At 43.8% G+C, this 23,188-nt stretch overlaps 1 protein-coding gene across 2 annotated transcripts in view; it reads left to right on the plus strand.

The window, feature by feature from the left end:
* The window catches only part of Fbxo16 (F-box protein 16), a 50,964-nt gene that overhangs the window by 22,954 nt on the left and 4,822 nt on the right, over positions 1-23,188 (plus strand). For both annotated transcript variants that reach the window (XM_021203836.2, XM_029541718.1), the window contains exons 5-7: positions 187-351; positions 3,861-4,090; positions 9,979-10,081. In XM_021203836.2, the coding sequence (XP_021059495.1) occupies positions 187-351; positions 3,861-4,090; positions 9,979-10,081 (498 nt within the window). The remainder of the gene's footprint in view (positions 1-186; positions 352-3,860; positions 4,091-9,978; positions 10,082-23,188) is intronic.

Genomic DNA, 23,188 nt, shown 5'->3' on the forward strand with positions numbered 1-23,188 from the left:
TGGTGGGGCGTACCTGTAATTCCAGCACACCACAGGAGGGTCAGAAGTGTTAAGTTACGGAGCTGAGCCTTCAAGGAAAGCGACAGATGACAAACATTATCTGGGCTCCCCCAAAGCAGCTCAGGCAGGAGGGGAAATGAGCTTGGGAACTGAGTAGGCTGCTTTGTCTTCCCTTTGTCTTCCCAGGTGAGCTGGTACTGGAAGAGCTTGGCTGAGTTGGACCAGCTCTGGATGCTCAAGTGCCTGCGCTTCAACTGGTACATCAGCTTCTCCCCAACGCCCTTTGAGCAGGGCGTCTGGAAAAAGCACTACATTCAGATGGTGAGAGAACTTCACGTCACCAAGCCCAAGGCAAGTTTGAGACACAGAGCAGCACACTTAGAAACAGGCATCTGAAGCACATTCTAGCACTGTGAGTTCATGATCCAGTTTGAAATGTAGGAAAGGTCAAGGGACATAGCCTGTGGTTTCAGGCTTCTCTTCCGAGGTTTCAGAACAGACCCCTCAGGATAGTCATGTTACCAAGAGTTCTCACCTGATGCCCTCCAATCACAGATACCTTTAGACGTGAGAACTTGGGGTGCTTCACTTTCTATCTCCACCCCTGATTTATTTGTCTCTCTCTCAGACACCATACAGCTCTGGCATGGTAATTCTGCATTATATTCAGTTATGGCCCATTAGAATTGACACATTCATATTTGCTATGATTCTATAAGATGAGCTGAAGTGTGCTGGTTGGTCAGTCAGTGGGTTAATTCGTTCAGTGATTGAGACAATGTGTTCTTGTGTAGCCTAGACTGGTTTTGATCCCAAGAGCCTCCTGCCTCAGCATTAGTGGTGCTGTTACTATGGCTATGTGCCGCTATGCTTAGCTGTTAATTTATTTATTAGCTGTTATGGATGTTCTACACTAAGACCTCATGCAAGCACCATGGCCTGAGTTTCAATCTTCAGCACCTATATAAAAAAGACAAGAAGCAGTGAAATAAAATTGCAATCCCAGTACTGTGGAGGTGGATAGAGGAGGAACCCTTGGGCTCACTGGACAGCTAACTGAGACACATGGGAGAGGACCAGGTCCCAGTGAGAGACCCTGAGCCCAAAGGTTAACTCTGTCCTCCACTATAACATTCACACACGTATGCATATATGCATGTGCACATGTATGTATGCACAATCACAAGTACACACACACACACAATTATTTGATATGAACAGTCACAGAATCAAAGAAGAGACACAAGATCATTTTAATACAGATATACAAGTGAGTCATCTAACAAAATTCAGCATCCATACATGATGACAGAATTCCTGAAAGACTTCATTCAGGGTGGAAATATAACTCAGCAGTAGGTAGACTAAGCTTTTTCCTGGCATGCATCCGGCCCAGGGTTTAACCCCAGCCCCAGCAGAAAAGAATTCAAATGGTAATGGCAAAACTTGCATACTTCATTGTTGTGAATTTCATTATTGCCAGTTAGCGGGCCAAGCATTTTGTACCTTTCAGAATTACTGATTTTCCCATATGTTACAATCACCGATACTTAAATACTTCCCTTGGTTTTTTTTTTTTTTTTTTTGTTTTGTTTTTTTTTAATGATCATGATTTCCAACAGTGTTGTATCAAGTTGCTTTCTTCATTGCTGTGACAGAATACCTGGCAAAAGCAACTCAGAGAGAGAAAGGTTTATTCTGGCTCCTGGTACAAGGGCACAAACAATCCATAGTGGGGGAAGTCGTGGCTGAAGGGTCATGCGATGGCTGGTCACGTCGTGCCCTCAGCCAAGAAGCTGAGAATGAAAGCTGGTGCTTAGTTCCTTGTCTCCTTTTCATTCTGTCTGGAACCTCAGTGCACAGAACGCTGCTGCCCCAGTTCAGATGGGTCTTCCAAGTCTAGAAACTTCCTCACAGATTTGCCAAGAGGTTTGTTTCTTAAGTAATTGTAGGTCCTGTCAAATTGACAATCTCAATCATTACAAGGATTAAAAGTAGAACTCTTCCAGCAAAAGCACAAGGATTTCTTTCTAAATAAGCTAATAGAAATGAATGTCCGTTCTAGATGAGACCCGTAAAACATACAGAATTCTACAAATATTAAATTTCTTAGTTGACTACTGGGCTACAGTGATGGGTAACCTTGATTGTCAACTTGACATACCTGTGACTGGTCTGTTGCCATATCGGTGAGGCATTGTCTGGATTATGAATCGATATAGGAGGGCCCAGTCCACTGTGGGCAGTACTAACCCTAGGCAGGGTGGTCCTGAGCTATGTAAGAAAGGTAACTGAGCATGATCCTGGAAGCAAGCTAGCGAGCAGCATTCCTCCATAGTTTCCGGTTCAAGTTCTTTCCCTGAATGTCCTCCATGATGGACTATAACCTGGAAGATGAAATAAACTCTTCCTCCCCCAGTTGCCTTTGGTCATAGAGTTTATCAGAGCAGCAGACAGCAAACTTGATATAGCCATAGCCATTCATGAAGTGAGTATTTATCAAACATTGTTATGTGCTTGGTGATAAGAGTACAAACATCCTAACCAAGGGTTCCACAGAACTCAGTCTCGTAGCCATGACATACCCAAATAAACACTGCATTTGAAACACTGCTAAGGATAATCTTGGAGTAGAAATGAATTCGACAAACAAGGAGTGTCTCAAACAGCGCATAGCTCCCTTGTTATGCTTGAGGAACTAGGAGGGTTGCTCCTCTCCCCTCCCTCTCTCCTACCCTCCTTTCCTCCCTTCTTTCCTTCCTTCCTTTTTATTTTTGTTGATGATGCTGGGCTTGGAATATAAGACCCTAGCAAAGATCCTACCTCAGAGCTACACCACAGTCCCAGCTGGGGAAATTCTTGATTTTTTTTTTTTTTAAAAACTCACATTTGAAGCAAGCCAATTTACCAAGCAAAGCTCCCCTAATCTCTTAATGAACAAAAATTGAGCTCTTAATGGCTTCCCAACATACCAGTACCACTTCCCTTAGGCGAAACCCACACTGAAAACACTTTATGAACTGAGCATACAAAAGACTTCTAATTTTGGAAGTGAAATAGAATTATTCTCAGGGAGTTGCTTGGCTTTGGATAATTGCCATAACCACAGTCCACCCCTGTGCGACTTGAATGTGTTAGGCTATTAAGGGTAGGACCTAGGATTTGAATTTTAGATTCAAATCCAAATTCTATGTATGTTCTTATGGGTCAGTTTAAGTCATTTCTTCTGGCTTCAGTTTCTACCTCTGTAAAATGGAGCAGTGATGAGCTCTCTTTACTGTGATGGGTGGGAGTGGTGCTCACACTTGTAATCCCAGCACTTCTGAGTCTGGGGAAGGACTGCAGTGAACGCAAAGCCAGCCTAGTTACCTGGTTCTAGGCCATCCTGGGTCACAGACTGAGAACTGTCTTTCGAAACCAAAGCAAGGTTGGTGATACAGCTCAGCCAGCAGAGCGTTTGCCTGTCAGTCACAAAGCCCTAAACTCAGTCCTCAGCACTAGACAAACCAGGTCTCGTGTTATAGGCCTGTAATCCTAGCATTCAGGAGGTAGAGGCAGGAGTCCAAGGTTATATTGGGCTATACAGGGAGTTTGAGGTGAGCCTGGGTAACACGTGACCGAGTATAAGTAAAGAATAAATAAATCACGATGGAGATAGAATAAGAAAATACAATGAATAAGAAAATATGCACATCCAAGCGCTCCTGCGACAGTGGCTGTAGTCCTCATCACTGTTAACAGCATTGCCAGAGTGAGGATGAGGATGACTGGAAAGGTGGTGAAGATTCTTGTGTTCCTTGTCTATTGCTGTTGCTAGTCTGGTATGCTGAGAGAAGAAGTAATTCATTTTCTTCCCCTAGACACCTCCAAAGGATGGATTCACAACTGCCGATGTTCAGCCAATTCCTGGCAATTCTCCAGAGGAGAAGCAGTCCCCTTCCTTAGCTTTTCGGTCCTCCTCCTCTTTAAGAAAGAAGAATAACCCCGGGGAGAAAGAGCTTCCACCATGGCGATCGTCGGATAAGCATCCCACGGACATCATCCGCTTTAATTACCTAGACAACTGTGACCCTGAGCTCTTCAGGCTAGGGTGAGACGCTCCATGCCCCTCTCAGCCTATTTGTTCTGCAGAATCGTTTATTGACACTTGAGTAGATGAGGGGCGAGGGAAGTCTAGAACTCACTGTGAACTACAGAAGCTTTTCCATAGGTGGATGTGGGCTGACCGTCCTTAACAAGTTTGCCCTTTTCATCCTCATCTGTCTGGTTCTTACAGCTGTAATGACTCAGCAGTGCAAGCACCTTAGTCTTTTAAATACTGTGGCTACTGTGCGTGCGTGCCGCGGCACACGTGTGTGGATGTCAGAGGACAACTTCTAGGAGTCACTTCTCTGCTTCCACTCTGGGTTCAAGGAATCAAATTCAGATCATCAGAGGTGTGTGTGTGTGTGTGTGTGTGTGTGTGTGTGTTATATATTTTTATATATATATATATATATATATATATATATATATATATATATGTAAAATTTATTTATTTTGTGTGTGTGTGTGTGTATATATTGAGAGAGGAGGGTGGCTGTCTGGCCTTTGAACTGGAGTTACATGTGGTTGTGTGCTGACCAGTATGGATACTGGGAACTGAACAAGGACAGGTCCTTTTTAAAAAGCAGGAAGAGCTCTTAATTATAAGCTGCCTCTCCAGCCCCAGCTGTCATTCAATATTTTAATATTAATTACAAGGCAGCATCAAGTGGATCTTTTTTTTTTTTTTTTTTACCAGTGAGTCAGCAAACAAAAGGAGAGAGGGACTGATTTTGATCCCCCCACCCCATGTAGAGCATAAGGTAGTAAGACAGCTACCGATTTTTCTGTTGGACTCATGGCCAGGGAAACTGAGGTAAGTCGGGACAGACTTGTAAAAAGGTCAGACCAAGTTCAAGGCGGCCTGAGCTTGGTAATGGGACCCTGTCTCAAAAGGAAAACGATAGTTGAAATAACGGTGATACATACCTGTAATCTTAGCCCCGAGGAGGCTGAGGCAGGAGGATAGCACATTTCAAGGCCAGCCTGGGCTACATAGAGATATCTTGTTCCCAAAACAAAAAAACACAGACCAAAAAGTGTAGTATAATGAAGTAGAAAGTTAAGATATATGTAGTAATATACTATCAGTTGTCAAAATGAAATGGAGACAGTGTGGCTCCTCACTGTGCTGTTAATCTCTAAACTTTTCTGCCTTTTGGAGGCTGCTTTGTTTGTGGAGACAGAGCCTCCTTTTGTAGCCCAGGCTTGTCTTGAATCTGTGCTCCTCCTGCCTCAGAACGCTGGGCCCTGGAATTATAAATGTGTGCTTCCATGTCTGGCTTTCCTGTATCTTTGAAATTCCTCTATATTGACACACTCCATCAAATTGTAATTTGGTGGCTGTTCATTTTCCCTGCATGTGGCCAAGCTGGATGGTGTGGCAAAGGCAGACAGACAAAGCCAATGTAATGTAGTTTCAGGATTAAACATGGTCTGGAAGTTACCTTCCTGTCCTGCATTTGAAAGAGTGAATAGGGATGAGGCTTGGCAATCAGGGTCCATAGTGTGTAGGTAGCTCTTCCTGGGGCACACAAAGCAATGTGTGCACACCAGAAACAGAAGGACAGACTGGGGTATGAGAGACAGAGAGGAAGGCAGAAGTTAAAAATTAGCAAGATCTTGCTTTCGTTCGTTGATTTTTGCTTGTTTTGTTGTTTCGTTTTCTGAGACAAAGTCTCTTAGCCTGATTAGTCTGTTCTAGAACTCACCATGTAGGGCGGGCTGGCCTCAAACTCAACACAATTCTCCTGTTTCAGCCTCCCAAGTGCTGGAGTTCCAGGTGTAGGGTACCAGGCCCTGCTGGAAATTTGGAACTTAGAAGTTCTCAGGATGACGAAACTTAAATGTAAGACATACATAATAAAAGACAAAAAAAAAAAAAAAAAAAAAAAAAGTATCAACACAGTTGAGAGAACCAGCAGTCACCACCTTAGTTAAGTGATCGATGTTACCATCACTGATAGCCAGAAAACCTGATCATCAACTATGCTGTTAGAATATAAGACTTTGAAATACAAACATCTTGCCCAAAGTCTGACTCAAAGCTAATCATGTTTGGCGGAACATTCTATTTTTGTAAACGTATAAGTAACAAAGAAATAAATAAGAGACACTGTAAGGAAACAGCAAAGGGAAGCTAGCCTGTGTTAAGTTACTTGGAATGTTATAGAAGCTGGCTTCAAAAAAAAATCTGTGTACTGAGGAAAAGAGGAGGTGAGGGAAAGTTCTAGGATCTATAACCAAATGTAGCTTGAATCTAGAGAGTTCCTAGTGGAATGGACAGAAGAGAGAGAGAAAAGAAGAAGGGAGAGAAGGAGGGAGGAAGGGATGGAGGGAAGGAGGGAAAGAGGGAAGGGAAAAAGAAACAACAAAAGGCATTCTTAGAACAACTGCAGGGATTCGAATATGGATTGTGTATTAAATGATATTAAACAATGTTTATTTCCTAAGACATATGGTTCTATGTGACTGGGCAGACAAGTGTCTTCATCTTAGGAGCTGAGTGTTGACGTGTTAAGGGGGAGTGCGTCATTTCTGCAGTTAAGCAAACAGCCACCTCCACCATGGAACCCAACTGTGTATATGTGCAGGGTGCAGTGAAGCCAAGAACAGCCAAGTGCTGCCAATATCTACTCAAGGCTGGGATCCCCACCCTAGTTCTCTAGCTCTTCTCCTTGAAATACCTCAAATAAAACTTGGGAGACATCAGGAAAATGAAGTGGCTAGTAATATTTGGGCAGACACATTCTTTATATTCAAATAGATGAGAGAGAGAAAAAGAGAGAGAATGAAATAGCAAAGTTAACCCTTTGTGGCTATCATCAACTGTTAATAGTTCTTAACGAGTAACTACAGTCCAGAGTCATTTATTCCTTACCTATTCTATCCCGCCCCTATCTGCTGCTGATGATGATGATTAAGACAGGATTGAAAATTTGGAAGTAGTCCAAACTAGCTTCAAATTCCCAATCCTCTTGCCTCAATCTTCCCAATGCTGAGACCATAAGCATTCGTCACTATGTCTGGATCCCCTAAATTATTATTATTGTTGTTAATTTGTTTTTGTTTGTTTGTTTGTTTGTTTGTTTTCAAGACAAAGTTTCTCTGTGTAGCCCTGGCTGTCCTGGAATTCACGCGTAGACCAGGCTGGCTATGAACTCATAGAGAGCCACCTTTCTCTGCCTCCTGAGTGCTGGGATTAAAAGCGTATGCCACCACTAGCAGGCTTCTAAATTATTTTTAAAATAAATAACATCATAGTATTTCATATATGACTTATTTCACATCATATACTTTAACCTGTATTCTTAAAATGTACAGGACCCTTTATAAAAATCATAAGCAGATACCATCTTCAGCTAACTGAATGAGTAACTCCTTTTTTAGATGTATTTATTTATTTTGTGTATATGAGTGCACTGTAGCTGTACAGATGATTGTAAGCCTTCATGTGATTGCTGGGAATTGAATTCAGGACCTCTGCTCGCTCTGGTCAGCCTTGCACACTCTGGCCTAAAGATTTATTTAATTGCTATGTCTAAGTACACTGTAGCTGTACTCAGACGCACCAGAAGAGGGCATCAGATCTCACTACGGATGGTTGTGAGCCACCATGTGGTTGCTGGGGTTTGAACTCCGGACCTTTGGAAGAGCAGTCAGTGCTCTTACCCGCTGAGCCATCTCGCCAGCCCGAATAACTCCTTAATACAACTAAGGATCATCCGTGTTCAGGGTTCTTCAACTGTCACATGGATGTCACACATAACTTCTTTATGAACGCTTCGTTTAATCAGGTTCCAGATAAGGTGCCAAATACATGTTGTGTTTGACTCGCTTGTCCATTCTTTTTTTTTTTCTTTTCCTTAATTCATTTTTTAAATTCACTTTACGTCCCAACTGCAGCTCCCCACACACGTCCATTCTTGTTCTGAACTGTAAGTTAGCCTTCTGTTCAGCCTCCATCTCTTCTATAGTGTCTCGGGGCCCCATCTCAACCATCACCTTACAACCCCTACCCCCCACCACCTGCTCTTCCCCCTCCTTCTCGTCCCCCACCCCCTTCTTGCAGTTAGTTGTAGGAATTTGCCGTTTGCCATGCTTCTCACACTCTGGACTCTGAGGAGTGCCCTACCACTGAGCATCTTCTCGCGTCCCCTGTCCTCTGTCCCCAGCCACACTGATCATCAGAACGAAAGGATCTAGAATATAGGAACAGAGACATGCACCTCCATTCCTGGTTCTTTCTGTATCGTCGGTAACCATGGAAGCACATTACCTAGATCCACTATTTCAGGCAAACTTATTCTATAAGGGGCCGGACGGGAGATATTTTAGACTTTGCAGGACATATGCTCTGTGGTATAACCACTCAGCTCTGATAACATGGTCTGAAAGATGGCCTAAACAAGACACACAAATCACTGTTTTCTGATACAACTTTAGGAACAAAATTTGGCAGCAGGCTGGACTTCCCTGTGGGCTGAGGATTGATGGCCTCTACCTTCTCTTGGCATATATGATAGACATGTATGATAGTAAACAAGGTTAATGCTAATACACATGATTATTGAAATAGTTTCCAATTTCCTGGCTGTACTTTTATCTTTGGGAGATACCCTACTAAGAATATTCAGATAGTCTGGGCATGGTGGTGCACATCTTTAATCCCAATACTCAGAGGCAGAGCGAGGCAAAGCCAGGTGGATCTCTGTGAGTTTGAAGTCAGCCTGTCAACAGAGTGAGTTCCAGGTCAGCCAGGACTATATAAAATATATCCTGCCTATTAAATACCCCCACAAACAAATAAACAAAAAAAGAAAGAATATTCCGGTAAACAATGGTGTTAAAAGCAAAAGAAAAACCTGCTTTGTGTGTGACAGTGCCACCAACTTTGTGGTCCAGAGCAGACTTGATTAACATTGCTTTTTGTTTTTTCATCTTAGCTTATGCTCTGGAGAACATTTTAGATGGTTCGAACGTCAAGTGTACAAAATAAGGCTATGTTTGGGGGAGCTTTGCCCCTAAGACTCCAGATTTTTTCTGATGTATTCACGTGAGAATCCTACCTGCAGATACTGATTTTTCAAATTTTTGTATCATTCTTCCGTTTTAGAAAGTTCAAAGAGCCGGTCCTGGACTGTGAGCCCAAAGCTTAGGAGGCAGAGACAGGGTGGTCAGCAGGAGTTTTAGGGCTGCCTGGTCTGCGCATGGCAAGCTTCAGAAACAGCCAGCAAGGGTTATATAGTAAGACCCTGCCTCAGAAACAAACAAACAAACAAATCAATAATAACTAAAAAGTAAAAACCAAAGTAGTAATTAAATTTAACAAATAGAAAGTACAGGGACTATTGTTCTTGCAGAGGACCTGCATTCAGTTTCCAGGCTCTTCCATAGCAGCTCAAAATGGCCTGTAACTCTGGTTCCAGGGGAATCTGACGCCTTCTTCTGGCTCCTATGAGCACTGCATATACAAACATGTAGGCAAACCGTTCATACACATAAAATAAAAACAATGTTTAAAAAAGTATCTGCAAGTAGCAGACATGTTTTTAGATGTCTCCTGAGACTAACAGCAGCGTGTAATATGTTTGCCTTTCTTGACCTGGTTTTCTTTTTTTCTGTGTCATTGTATCTTGAGGCTCACTCTGCATTGTCTATAGAAACATTCTGCCTTCCTTTTTACAGCTCCTAGCTCTCTGTAGTGTTACTATGCCAGGATTAGTTAGACAAACTCTCTATAGATTGACATTTGATTCATTTCCAGTGGTGTGCAGGCAGTCTTTGAATCACTACACCAACAAGAGTCAACAAAATGAAAAAAAATAACTATGTGGATTGCTAAAGGCTCAAAATGATCCGTTATAATGATCCCATCACTTTGCAATTTTGCAGAAGAAGAAAAAGAAATGAAGTGACCCCAGACTTCAAGCGCCAGTTGCGAGATAAGAAAAATAAGCTTCAAGACAGAGCCAGGCTCAGGAAAGCGCAGTCATTGGTAAGTCTGCTTACAAAACACTCCTCCCGCAATCAGGAAATTGCCCTGATCCCTAATCCTATTTGTGAAATTGAATTTGTTGGCTAAATCAGAATCATCAAGTGGTTGTTTAAACCTTGGTCTCTGGGGCTAGGGGTGCTGCTCCGTTGCTGCAGCAACTGCCCGCACACAGTCCTGGCTTCCATCCCCAGCACAGCAGAAACCTCTCAGTGGCACCTGCCTGTAATCTCAGCCCTTGGGAGATAGAGGCAGGAGGATTAGAAGGGCCAGGTCATCTGTGGCTATAAAGCAAGCTCAAAGCCAACCTAGCCTCAGAAAGAAATGAACAAATAAATGGATAAACTGACTCTAAAACACTGAGTTAAATTTTTTTTTCTGTCTCCAGTTAAAAATCAGGTAATCAGCAGCAAAGTAATGTCAGTAACTGACTGGGGAGCACAGTTAATTTGTAGCAGAGTTTTCGAAATTGTGATTTGGACCACAGGTGTTCCCTTTTATCACATTATGAGAGGTTTTAGAGCAAAGTAAGAAGGATATGGGTGAAATTAAAAGTACATGCTATGTAATAAGTACATGCTATATAATAAGAATGGAGAGGAAAAACTGAGAACACACTCCAGGAAAATTAATAGAGAATGGATATCAATTGGTGGGCTAATCTGCACCCACTTGGGAGTAAATCTTTTCCACAGTTCTGATTGAGAACATGTTAGTTTCTGCTGAAATGTATTTTCAAGTGTTATATTAGAGAGGGAGAGGGAGAGAGAGAAGAAGAGGGATGGAGGGAAGGAGAGGGAGGGAGGGAGGAGAGAGAGAGAGAGAGAGAGAGAGAGAGAGAGAGAGAGAGAGAGAGAGAGAGAGATGAGCTTCTTAAAATAGACCTGCCTGTGTGCTGAAAGCCAGTTCTCCTGCACTGGGGGAAGCTCCTTGTAGGTATGCACTACAGGCTGTGAAGCTTGGACCTAAGCAGTAAAGTTGCCCATGAATCTGCTGATTGCAACAACCAAAGTAGAAACACAACACCGACAGCAGACAGTGTGAATCTCATCACATAGGCCATTGTGAGACCTTCTACCTGGTTGCCACCAGAATTTGAGCAGGATGCTGTGGCCCACTCGATTCTAGCACTCGGGAGCCTGGGGAACTCAAAATACCAAAGAGACAGAGATAGAGAGAAGGGAGGGGAAGAAGGGAGGGAGAGAGGAGGGAGAGAGGGAGGGACGGAAAGAATATGAAGATAATAAGGGTTGGTGCCAATGTATGCTTAGAAATAATCAATGCAATTGAATGTTTCTCCAGCTTGAAAAAAATCGATAGCTTTGGACATTAACCATCTATTAAACACTGGCAGAGCTTTCTTCACGTATTCTTTAGAATTCAAAAGTGGGGGCTGGAAAAATGGCTCAATGGTTAAGAGCACTGGCTACTCCTCCAGAGGCCTTGGGTTCAATTTGTAGCACCCACATGGAGGCTCACAATTGTTAGTAACTCCAGTTCCAGGGGATCTGACACCCTCACACCAATGCACATAACATAAAATTGAATAAATTATTTTTTTTAAAAAAAGACTTAAAAGTAGAGGGCTGGAGGTGTAACTCAGCAGCTGGGGTACTTACCTAACACACATGAAGCCCTGGGCTCAATCCCCAGCCCCACACAACCTGGTCATGGCAGTTCATACCTATAAACCCAGTACTGGGAGGTGAGGCAGGAGGATCAGAACTTCAAGGTTATCCTTGGCTACATAGCAAGGTCAAGGCCAGCCTGGGCTAGGTGAGACCCTGTGCCCCCACCACTAATGAAGCCATTAAAAAGTGGTTAGGTGCCGAGCAGTGGTGGTACACGCCTTTAATTCCAGCACCAGGAGGCAGAGGCAGGTGGATCTCTGTGAGTCCAAGGCTAGCTTGGTCTACAGAGTAAGTTCCAGGACAGCCAGAAACCCTCTCTCGAAATACCAAAGGAAAAATAAAGTGGTTAGGTGTGCTGATGTACCCTGTAATCCCAAAATTGGGGAGATTGAGGCATGAGAAGTATCGGCACAAGTTCCAGGACAGCCAGAGCCAACTGCAAGATGTTGCCTCAAAAGCATAGGTAAATGAATGAATGAATGAGTAGATGAATGAATGAATGAATAGATGAGTGAATGAATAGATGAATGAATGAATGAATTAATGAATGAATGCAATGAGCATGAAGAGATTGTGCTAATTAGGGCTAACAGGGAAGACCAAATGAATTAGTGACAGAGGACAATTAGCAATTACTAAACACATGATTATTATATCTACTTGCTTGGTTTTGTAAGTACACTAATTATAATTACTACATACATCTGGTAGTTTTGATAAAGAACATGGAGTATAATTAACTGACCCCACCCCCATCCCCTGAACTTTGCTGTGGATTTTGACTCATGCCTGTGATATGCTGGCCTACTGGACAAGCTTAGCTGTTAAGGCTGCAATGTGGTATAGCTCAGGGCCCCTCTCCTACAGTGTGGCAGCTTGCCCTCACTACAGGCTATGGTCCTGGGAAAGGAAAATCCACCACCTAGCACGCATGAAGTCCTGGGTTCAATCCCCAGCACCTTACAACCTGGTCATAGCAGCTCATACCTATAAACCCCATACTGGGAGGTGAGGCAGGAGGATCAGAACTTCAAGGTTATCCTTGGCTACTTAGCAAGTTCAAGGTCAGCCTGAGCAAACCAAGTCCCTGTGTCTGCCCCCGCATCCCCCACTCCCACTCCCCCATCCTGTATGTAATAGTGACAAGATGCTGAGGGAGCCTAGATAGAGGAGGGAGCAGGCACTGAGGACTTTATCCTTCATAAGGAGGGGGAACATTGCACACATGTGACCGCATCCCAAGTGATTCCAAGGAGGGCTTTGATGGGAAATTCTAGGATCTTTTCAGCAGGTTTGTGGGGGAAGAGCAATGGGTTTGGGGAGCAGCCAGTGCTAACTGCACAGATAAAGTGGCATGCCTCTGTCACCCAGCCAGAGACTACAGTAATCTGGGGCTTGTGCCTGTCCTGAGCGAGAGGGATGCGTGGTAGCTGGAGAAGGTAAAGTGTTAAACAGAAAGGTCTGGGGAAGAAGAAAGCAGAGACACACTAGGAAAGAGCAGAACAGATACCCCGTGGGCCTGTGCTAGGCTCCCAGCTGCAGCCGGCGGGGACCAGCTTCTCTTCTGCCTGTCTCCTCTGAGCAAGTGAGATGAGGCTCCATCTAAAGAAAAATGTCCCCAGGGCACCCACTTCTAATTTACACGTGGAACTGTGAGCTTGCCTGATTCCGGCTTAACAGCACTGAAGACATTGGAAGCCAGCTTTCTCTTGTATTCTCTCTTCTACAGAAGATCCCCAGGGGCTGCCTGGGATGTAGCTGACTGCTAACATCTGTTAGAAGATGGGAATCAAGCTTATATCTGGTTGGGGACGCTTTGAGTTCTCCAAGATTTTCTGGGAAATGTTCATTCAGAAGAAGAAATCCTCACCACTATTCATCATGGCAGGATCCCATCCCATACAGAGCAAGTGAGAAGCACAAACATCACAGTGCCACAATGCCCTCGTCTTTAAACTTCAAAGGTTTCCCAGTCTGGTATCAATCACACACACACACACACACACACACACACACACACACACACACACACCACTTTTTCCTCCCACATCTTGACAGCTGGCCTCTAAAGAAGGAGGGTCTGTCTCCCTGCGGGGAGGCTTTGGTGACTTTGTAGAGAGGAATGGGGCAGGAAGAGCATGTGTTAGCAGACCCCAGGACGCAGAGAAAGGGAAGCCTAAGCCTACAGTGCTTACAGTGCTTGAGACCAGGGAAAGGCTCTGTGGTAAATTCTACTCACTTTATATATATACAAGTAAGGGCTTACAAGTCTAAAAGCTCAAGAAAACAAGTCTCTTGAGATGGTACAAAAATCCAGTATGTGAGTATCAGACTTCCTGGAATTAGACTCATAGGACCACAGATGACATAGATACACACACACAGTGGGATGGGGAGAGAGGATTCATTTGAGCATGTTCATGTGTTTTGCCTGCATGTATGTTGGCGTCCCACATTACCCGTGTCCACAGAAGCCAGAAGAGGGTGTTAGATCCCCTGGAACTGGAGTGGCAGGTGATTGTTTACTGCTGTGTGGAGCTGGGACTCCAACCTTGGTCCTCTGGAAGAGCAGTCAGTGCTCTTAACCAGCTCGGCTCTCCAGCTTGACTGTGTGTGCGTGCGCGTGGTTACACACACACACACACACACACACACACACACACACACCCCTCAGCTGACCTTTTATTTTCCTTCCCACCAGGTTGAGTATAAAATGCACACAGCTTTATCTCCATTGGACTTTTCCTTGGAAGTTAGTTCTTGCTTCCCAGGTCGTGTCTGGGCTGGGGATTTCAGCAAGCTGTTGAGCCTTTAATTACCCACTGATTCTCTCTAATTGCCTTGGATAAGACCCACTGCTAATTCCAGCCTCCAGAAGGCAATTACTTTCTTCACCTCTTTCCAGGATCATTTTACTCTTAGTGTCCTGACTTTTTTTTTTTTTTTTAATGTTTCTTTAAGCATTCTCATGCCTTGCTAAATCAAATAGGAGGAGAGAAAATATACACTAAAATAATTCCGGACGGTGTGGTAGAAAGAGTAGAAGAAGCTAGGGTCCCATTTCAACTCTAACAGTCAGTCTTTTAGAGCTTCTGTCTTCCTGTGTATAAAATGTTGTCATTGTTAAAGTATATTCTAAGCTGGGCGGCGGACGTTAGAGAGATAATTTGTTGGTAAAGGACTTGCCTTTTAAGAATAAAGCCATCCCTCAGTTCAATACCTAGAACCTGCAGGGCTGAGAGGGCGTTGTGAGGAGCCAGGAGTGGTGATATGTGTTTGCAGTCCTTGTACTGGATAGGCAAGGATGAGGGGATGCCTAAGGCTCCCTAACTAGCCAGCCTGGCCTAATTGCTAAGTCCTTGGCCTGTAAGAGACCCTTTCTCAAAAAACAAGGTGGATTATATCCAAGGAGCCACACCGGAGGTTATCTGGCTTTCACCTACAAATGCACGTACATGCACACACACATTCCAGGCTGGGTCTGACTCTACAGGGTCCTCTAGTCACCTAATGAAAGTGTGATTGCTTCCTTTTCTCCTTCCCTGGAGGCCATGGCTGTGATTAACCTAACATGAGGTAGAATACCAAAGGTAAGCCATTCCATTTGAGAATTTTAAGCCAATAATTCTTGTTTACCCTCTCATCCTTTTCTTTGAACTTCGGGAAATAAGATTCCCTAAGACGAAAGAAGTTACAAAAGAGAATCTAAACTGGTTTTCTGCTGACAGTCATCAATGACTGCTTTTAAATTCCAGCAAACTCTCCCTGATTGTTTTATAATATCTATTTAGTTTGGCTATGCAAAACTACACATTTCCACCGGAGCGATTTTAAATAATCTAATTCCACCAAAGAAACATCTGGAGATGTCATTTGGAGAGAAGCAGAAATAATGTGGCTATGCATAGAGATGAAATTGGGATCTTTTGCTAAATGACATGACTGTGGGTGAGATAGTCTCTCTGAGCCTCATTTTTTCCATCTATAAAATGGGAATCATGGCCTTTACCTTACCGTGTTTGTGTTAGCACATAAATGTAAGATATGAATAAGGATCATGTTGGTTTCTTTCACTGTTGTGATGAACTACCCTGGCATAGGCAATTTAAGGAAGAAAGAATTGGTTTGGCTCTCAGGTCTAGAGAGCAGTCCATCTTGGCAGGGCTCATAGCGTTTGTCTTAGAGGTTTATGGCTGTGGAGGGATACCATGACCAAGGCAACTCGCAAAAAGGACAACATTTAGTTGGGACTGGCTTACAGTTTCAGAGGTTCAGTCCATTATCATTGGGACAGGAAGCATGGCAGCATGCAGGCAGACATGGTGCTGGAGAAGAAGCTGAGAGTTCTACATCTTGATCTGAAGACAGACAGGAGGGGCTGTTTTCCACAGGCAGCCAGGAGGAGAGTCTTACTCCACACTGGTGCCTAAGCACTGTGAGACCTCAAAGCCCAACTCCCAGCTGATTCGAGATCTTGTTAAGTTGACACCAACACTAGCTATCACAAGCACCTACTATGTGTTTATACTCTTCTCCGATACACACCATCCTTCTTGTTTACTTTTCTGTCTAAGAACACAGGGTTGGGCTCAGATAACCTAGGCTCAATGCCCAGCATCATGACTTTAGTAGCTTGGAAATTTAACCCAGGGCATTTAAGCTTTCTGGGGACTATTTTCTCATCTGGAAAAATGGAGACAGTTAATAGGACTGACACAGGGTTGGGAGGAGGTGAAGCAGTTAGTTCTTAGCTCAAAGTGAGCCCCCTCCAGTAGCTGCCAGTCATGGTAGTATGCATGGCACATCCCTAATCTGAGAAGCCCAAATCTGAAATGCTCTGTGTTCTCCTGTCATTTCTGTGGGCTGTATAGGATACCCTGACATCAATCACCTTAAGGGAGGAGTGGCTTATTTGGCTCACAATCCTGAGTTACAATCCATCGTTGCGGTAAAGTCAAGGCAGAAACTAGAAGCATGTAGTTATATCTGAATTATCGGAGAGAAAATGGATGCATGCATGCTTGCTGGTGCTCAGCACCTCTCTCCATTTGTATAGGCTAGAACCCCAAACTAGTGCCACCCATTGCTTTCTTCAGGCTGGGTCTTCCCACATCAATTAAGGTGATCAAGACAGACTCCCCATAGACATGTCTGCAGGCCTTCTCCCGCTGGGACTCTTTTTTTTCCAGGTGATTTCAGATTGTGTCAAGTTGACAACTAAACCTAAACATCACATTTTCCGAGTGACACCAGGGGAAAAAAAATCCACACCTGACCTCCTAACACACACAGGTCACAGAAAGATGTCAAGTGCATGGAAAATAACCCAGACATTCACCTTCAGGATAGGTGTATGTGGTGTACACAAAACGTCAATGAATTTCCTCTGTAGACTCAGGGCTCATCCCTAAGGTGTCTCATCACCCATACACAAATGTTTCCAATTCAAATACCTCTGCTCCCTGGCATTTCAGATAATGACTACTGTAACTAGCCACAGTAGTTAAACAAACAAACAAACAAACAAACAAACCTAAATCACACCTGGGACCACACAGCAGGTGTGAGGGACAGCTGCTGAGAGGCCAACAATGGAGGAACTGGCAGAGAGACCAGTCCTACAGACCGAAGGTAGAGAGGCCAGGGGCTCCAAGCAGTCGTGGGAATGCTCAGACTATCCCCACCTACCCCCAGTTTCCTTTCCTCTTTGTTTGCCTTCTGAAGTGGGTGGGGCTGTGGCTCAGTGCTTGCCTAGCATTCATAAAGCCCCACATCCAATCCTCAGCACCACATCAGCTGAGCATGGTGGCTGCGTCTGTAATCTCAGCACTCAGGTGATGGAGAGAGAGAAGAATCAGTTCAATGTCAACCTTGACTACAGGAGTTCAAGGTCTGCCTAGGCTAGAAACTCTGTCTCAAAATGAAGTAAAAGTGAAGTGCAAGCCATGTGTTTTCTTTTCCCTTATGGCCTCTGTGTCACTGTGTATCCATTTCTGTTATATATATATATATATTATGTATCTGTTTGTATATATGTTATCTGTTTTATATATACTATGTATCTGCTTGTATATACCTTGTGTATCTGTGTACATTCCCTGCACTGACTCCCTGGTACTGCTGTGCTTCACTCCACCCTCCTATACTGAAGCCCAGTGTACTGAGTACACTACCATCAACTTTGGCTGGCGGTGTTGATTCCTGAAAGGAAAAGGCCTGGGAACCCTATCTAGAGCCAGCATTTCTCCTTTACTGCTCCGGGAGCTGAGTGTTTGCCCTGTCTCACAGCCTCCTAGGTCGGCATTCTAGATACAACAAATGACCTCGGCATTTCCAACTAAGAGGAGCCTTCCTGCTTCTCTGTCACCAAACATTTAGACAGATGCCAAATGGCTATTTAAACCAAAACATTTGGCACAAAGTAGCACCTACTTAGGATCTACCAGGAAAGGATTTTACTTGTGAATTATATGTTATTAGTCGTGTGTGTATCCATGATGATAGGTTTTAATCACACCTCTCATAGTATTTAAACTATATAAGAATGTAGGTAGTGGAGGGGGTATATGTATATGCATCTGTGTATGTGCATGCATGTGTATGTATATGAATATGTGTGTATACATTTATGTGTGTATATGTGTGAATGTATATTTGTGTGTATATATATGTATGTATTATGTTAATGTATGTGTATATGTGTGTATTTATGTATAAATGTATGCATATGTGTGTATGCATGTGGATTTGTATATGTGTATATTGCATATACATCTGAATTGTGAGAATTTATGTGTTTATGTTTGTATATGTGTATTTGTGTATGCATATATTATGTATTTTATGTATGTGTATATGTATGTATATTTATGTATTTCTGTGTGTGTGCAGCATTTGGTAATATGGGGCTTTGTTAAAAACCTGCTAGAATCCCGTGTGCGAAGCTGTGGGTGTTTTGAAGCAGGAGTCAGCCCTTGGCCCATATGTATGGCCTGTGTGTGTTTTGCAAGGTATCTGCCTTATTTCACCTACTTGGATGGCTGAGTGGCAGAAACTTGAAGTCTTGGGTTACAGTTTCAAAACCCTAGCTACATTGCTTCATCTTCCTCTGCAGCTCACAATTTTGCCTCAGGAAAACCAAGCACAAAGCCATGCTGGAAGCTGGTGATTTCCCCCTAATACACTATTTGTGTTTCCCCAGGGCAGGGGTCTTCCTTACAAAATCCCAGGCAGAAATATATCAGCCATTGCTTCTCATAAATCCTGCCACAGGAGGACCGAGAAGTCACTCAGTGAGCCTTCCTCCCCGCTGACAGCCACCAGCCAGTGCTTAAATCATCTTGGTCAAATAGTAATCCACACTTAGACACAGTGTAATAACCTGAACTAGGAGGCATGATATAAAAATAAGGGACATATTCCTAAACCCTGAAGGAAGTGGTGAGGTCTCCTACAAAGTAAAGATTTGCCATGTCCCACCTTCACCTCTCCGACATGGAATCTCATTCTATTGGCCTCAGAGAAGTGAACTCAAATGATCCTCCTGCTTCAGCTTCCCAAGCACTTGGGACTGTAGGCACATGCCTGTGCTCGGCTCTGCCCTTCCCTTTTCTTTCCCACATTATAGAAGTGCTGGAAAGATTAAGTGAACTAAGGAATGTTTGAGTCCAGGTACTTACATCAGTGGTCGTTTGCTTTCTGGAAGAGCGACTGGCACACCTTACATGCTATCTATCCTCAGGACTGTATCTCCTTATTTGCCATACTCACTAAGTGCTTTGCCTAATGCTCTTAATTGATCCATGGGTGTATCCAATGGTGTTGTTCCTATAACTGATCATTTCCAAGTAGCTGCACATAGCATGATTTTTTAAAAATCAACTACAGGATGAAAATCGCGCAGGTCTGTCTGTCTATCAACTTATTTATTCAGGTGGTTTCCAGCTTAACACTTTTCTAGGGCACTACTGTTTCATGAATCCCTCCACTTCGGCGGATTCTGGGTCCTCTCACCTACTTTTCTGGCATCCAACCTATCAGCAGCATCCACTGTCCTATAATAAAAGAAGGAGCCGGGCTGGCGAGATGGCTCAGTGGTTAAGAGCACTGACTCCTCTTCCAGAGGTCCTGAGTTTTCAAATCCCAGCAACCACATGGTGGCTCGAAACCACCCATAATGAGATCTAACACCCTTTTCTGGTGTGTCTGAAGTCAGCAACGGTGTACTTATATATAATAATAAATAAATCTTTAAAGGAAGAAGAAGAAGAAGAAGAAGAAGAAGAAGAAGAAGAAGAAGAAGAAGAAGAAGAAGAAGAAGAAGAAGAAGAAGAAGAAGAAGAAGAAGNGAAGAAGAAGAAGAAGAAGAAGAAGAAGAAGAAGAAGAAGAAGAAGAAGAAGAAGAAGAAGAAGAAGAAGAAGAAGAAGAAGAAGAAGAAGAAGAAGGAGCCACTGGGATAGATAGCACCGATTCAACAAATATGTGGCAGGCATTACTGGGGAAACAGCGGGATAAGACACCGTTCTTGCCTTCTGATGGCTTGTAGGCTAAAGTGGGAAAGCACCAACTAAAGCCAGAACCTGGCAGACACAGCAGGTTTGAAGGACTTGTGGGTCTCCAAGTGAGCCACTCAAAGGAGGTCTGGATGTAAGAGCCAGAAATCTGGACAAGAGTAGAAGTAGATTCAGCCATGATGATCTAGGGAGCTGCCCAGGACGTAAGCGAATTCCATTGACTCCACTGTAGAAACGCTGAACTTGAAGCAGCTGTGGTTAGCTGTACAAGACCCACACAAGAAGGGGCCACTCAGCTGTCCATCATGACTTGGGGTGGGTTCATGCAGTCCCAGCTCTAGCTAAGGATCGTTGACATGACTGCTGGAGGAACAGGAGTCATTTTTCTTCAGTGCTGTGGCCACTGGTAAGTTGCCCTTGTTCCAATAAACGCTAGTTAAACTCAGAGTTACAATAATGAAAATTTAAAAGCCATGAAGGCAGGAGGAGGACTTGGTGGGAAGAAGATATTCAGAAGGTGTAGGAGGGGTCAGGATAGTAGGGGGCAGATATGATCAAAATAAATTATATGCATTATGAATTTGTCAAAGAAGAAACGAAAATATTTTTAAAGAGAGAGGAACAATATCTAACCCTATGTTTTTGTGTTGACGTGTGTGGTGTCTGCATGTGTGTTCCCATGGACAATGCTTGTATTTTCTGTGTACATTTGCACTTATATTTATTGTGGACATTGTGATTACACACAATATCTTTAGAAGATTATAAAATCACAGATAACCTTGGCTGGCCTTGTAAAGGGGAACATAGGAGATGAACAGAGGGGAGTTTAATTGAGCAGTTTCTCAACATTTGAGTATTTAATTATGCAGAAAAGTAGCCTATGCAAAAAATAAAGAAACCCAACTTTTAAAGAAAGGGAGAGAAATCTCCAAGACTCTGTTGGAACCATTGGGGAAGAAGCCCCGTGTAGGAGGGAGGGTTAGTGAAAAATGGAATTAACCTGAAGTGCTCAGGGATCAAATGAACAACTTGAAATTAGTTCTGTAACTGTGGTGGTTTGAAACGCTTGGCCCAGGGAGTGGCACTATTAGGAGGTGTGGCCTTGTTGCAGGAAGTGTGTCACTGCAGGAGTGGGCTTTAAGATCCTTCTCCCAGCCACATGGAAGCCAATCTTCTCCTAAAAGCTTTCAGAACAAAATGTAGAGTTCTCAGTTCCTCCAGCACCATGCCTGCCTGGATGCTGTCATGGTCCCGCCATAATGATAGTGGGTGGAACCTCAGAACCAGTAAGCCAGTCCCAATGAAATGTCTTTTATAAGAGTTGTCTTGGTTATGGTGTCTGTTCGTAGCAGTAAAACCCTAACTAAGACAGTCACCTACCTTCCTAACATTTTCCTAGTTGCTAAGTTTATGTTTGAGAAGGTGAGCATTTTGGGGAGCTCATGACAAGGTAGCAAAGATCAGTAGGAAGGAGAAGGTTTGGGGAGCCCTGGTATTGGGGTAAGGAACATTGCTAGTTATTTCAACAACAGTCAGGTGTTGCAGACCATGGTCCAGCCCTTTAAGGTTTCCAACCTTTTATATATCTTCCCTGTTTTTCTTTTAAATCTTATGGCTCATGCTTGTAACCCCTTGGGAGGCTGAGGTAGGAGGATTGCTATGAATTTGAGACCATCATGTGCTATATTGATAAGTTCCAAGCCAGCTTGGGATACAGTGTAAGACACTTGTCTCTAAGACAGAGAGAGAGAGAGAGAGAGAGAGAGAGAGAGAGAGAGAGAACAATTTTAAAAAGCAGACACTAAAGTCGTCTCCTCCTCCTCCTCCTCCTACTTCTCTTCCTCTTCCTCCTCTTCCTTTTGCTTTTTTTCAAGACAGGGTTTTTCCATGTAGCCCTGGCTGTCCTGGAATTCTCTCTGTAGACCAGGCTAGCCTCTGCCTCTCAAGTGCTGGGATTAAAGGTGTGCACCACCACCACCAGGCTGGCACTAAAGTCGTAAACTGGGTCCGAGGAGACAGTTCCTTGGTATAGTGCTTGTCTTGCAAGCCTGAGGACCTGAGTTTGGTCCCAGTCCCCATGTAAGGTGCATGAGGCAGGGAGCTGGTCACGACAGTGGACACTTGTAATCCCGGAGCTGGGAGGCTGAAGACAAACAGATCAGTGCGGGTCCCTGGCCTCTCTTGTGAGCCATGTTTTAGGCCACTGAGAGATCTTATCTCAAAAACTAAGATGCATGACCCCTGAGAAATGACACTGGTTTTCCTCTGGCTTCCACATGGACATCCACACATCAATATGCTCCCACATGTATGAACATTCACACGCCCATGTGTGTTTACACACACACACACACAAACCAAACCAGAAACTGCAGAGGGTCTGTAATTGCTCTCTAGGATAGGAAAAATAGACATAAGAAAACCAGCTTCCCAGAACTGCTCTCAGCAGAAGAGAGAAAGCCAGCAGTCCAGACAGGTGGGGACAGCTACCTTGGGAGTATGGGGGGAGCAAGGCAGTGGGAGCCCCTGGGACCTGCCACCATGAAGGAGGGCGGCAAAGAGCCTGCCCAGGCCTGTGGCTGCCTGGGGCTCCCGAGCAAAGGGTTCCTCTAATTCAGTGACAGATAAGCAGGGCTCAGTAATAGGATTAAGCCTGAAAGTGTTACAGGTGAGAGCAGACAAGCAAGCCCTGTCTTGTTATCAAGAGAGCCAGGCCTTGTCCTCCTTCAGGAGGCAGCACTTGGTATTGTTCCTGAGAGGGCACAGAGGAACACTGGTTTATTCTCTCGCCTTCTGTGGATCTGAAATCAACTGATCTGTGGTTTGTTTGTTTATTTTTGTTTGTTTTGTTTTCCTTTTTGTGGTGTTGAGGCTTGAACCTAGGGTCTCCCATGTGTTTGGCAATTATTCTCTCTCTCTCTCTCTCTCTCTCTCTCTCTCTCTCTCTCTCTCTCTCTCTCTT

This window comes from Mus pahari, chromosome 8 (genome assembly GCF_900095145.1).
Source record: "Mus pahari chromosome 8, PAHARI_EIJ_v1.1, whole genome shotgun sequence".
Taxonomy (NCBI): domain Eukaryota; kingdom Metazoa; phylum Chordata; class Mammalia; order Rodentia; family Muridae; genus Mus; species Mus pahari.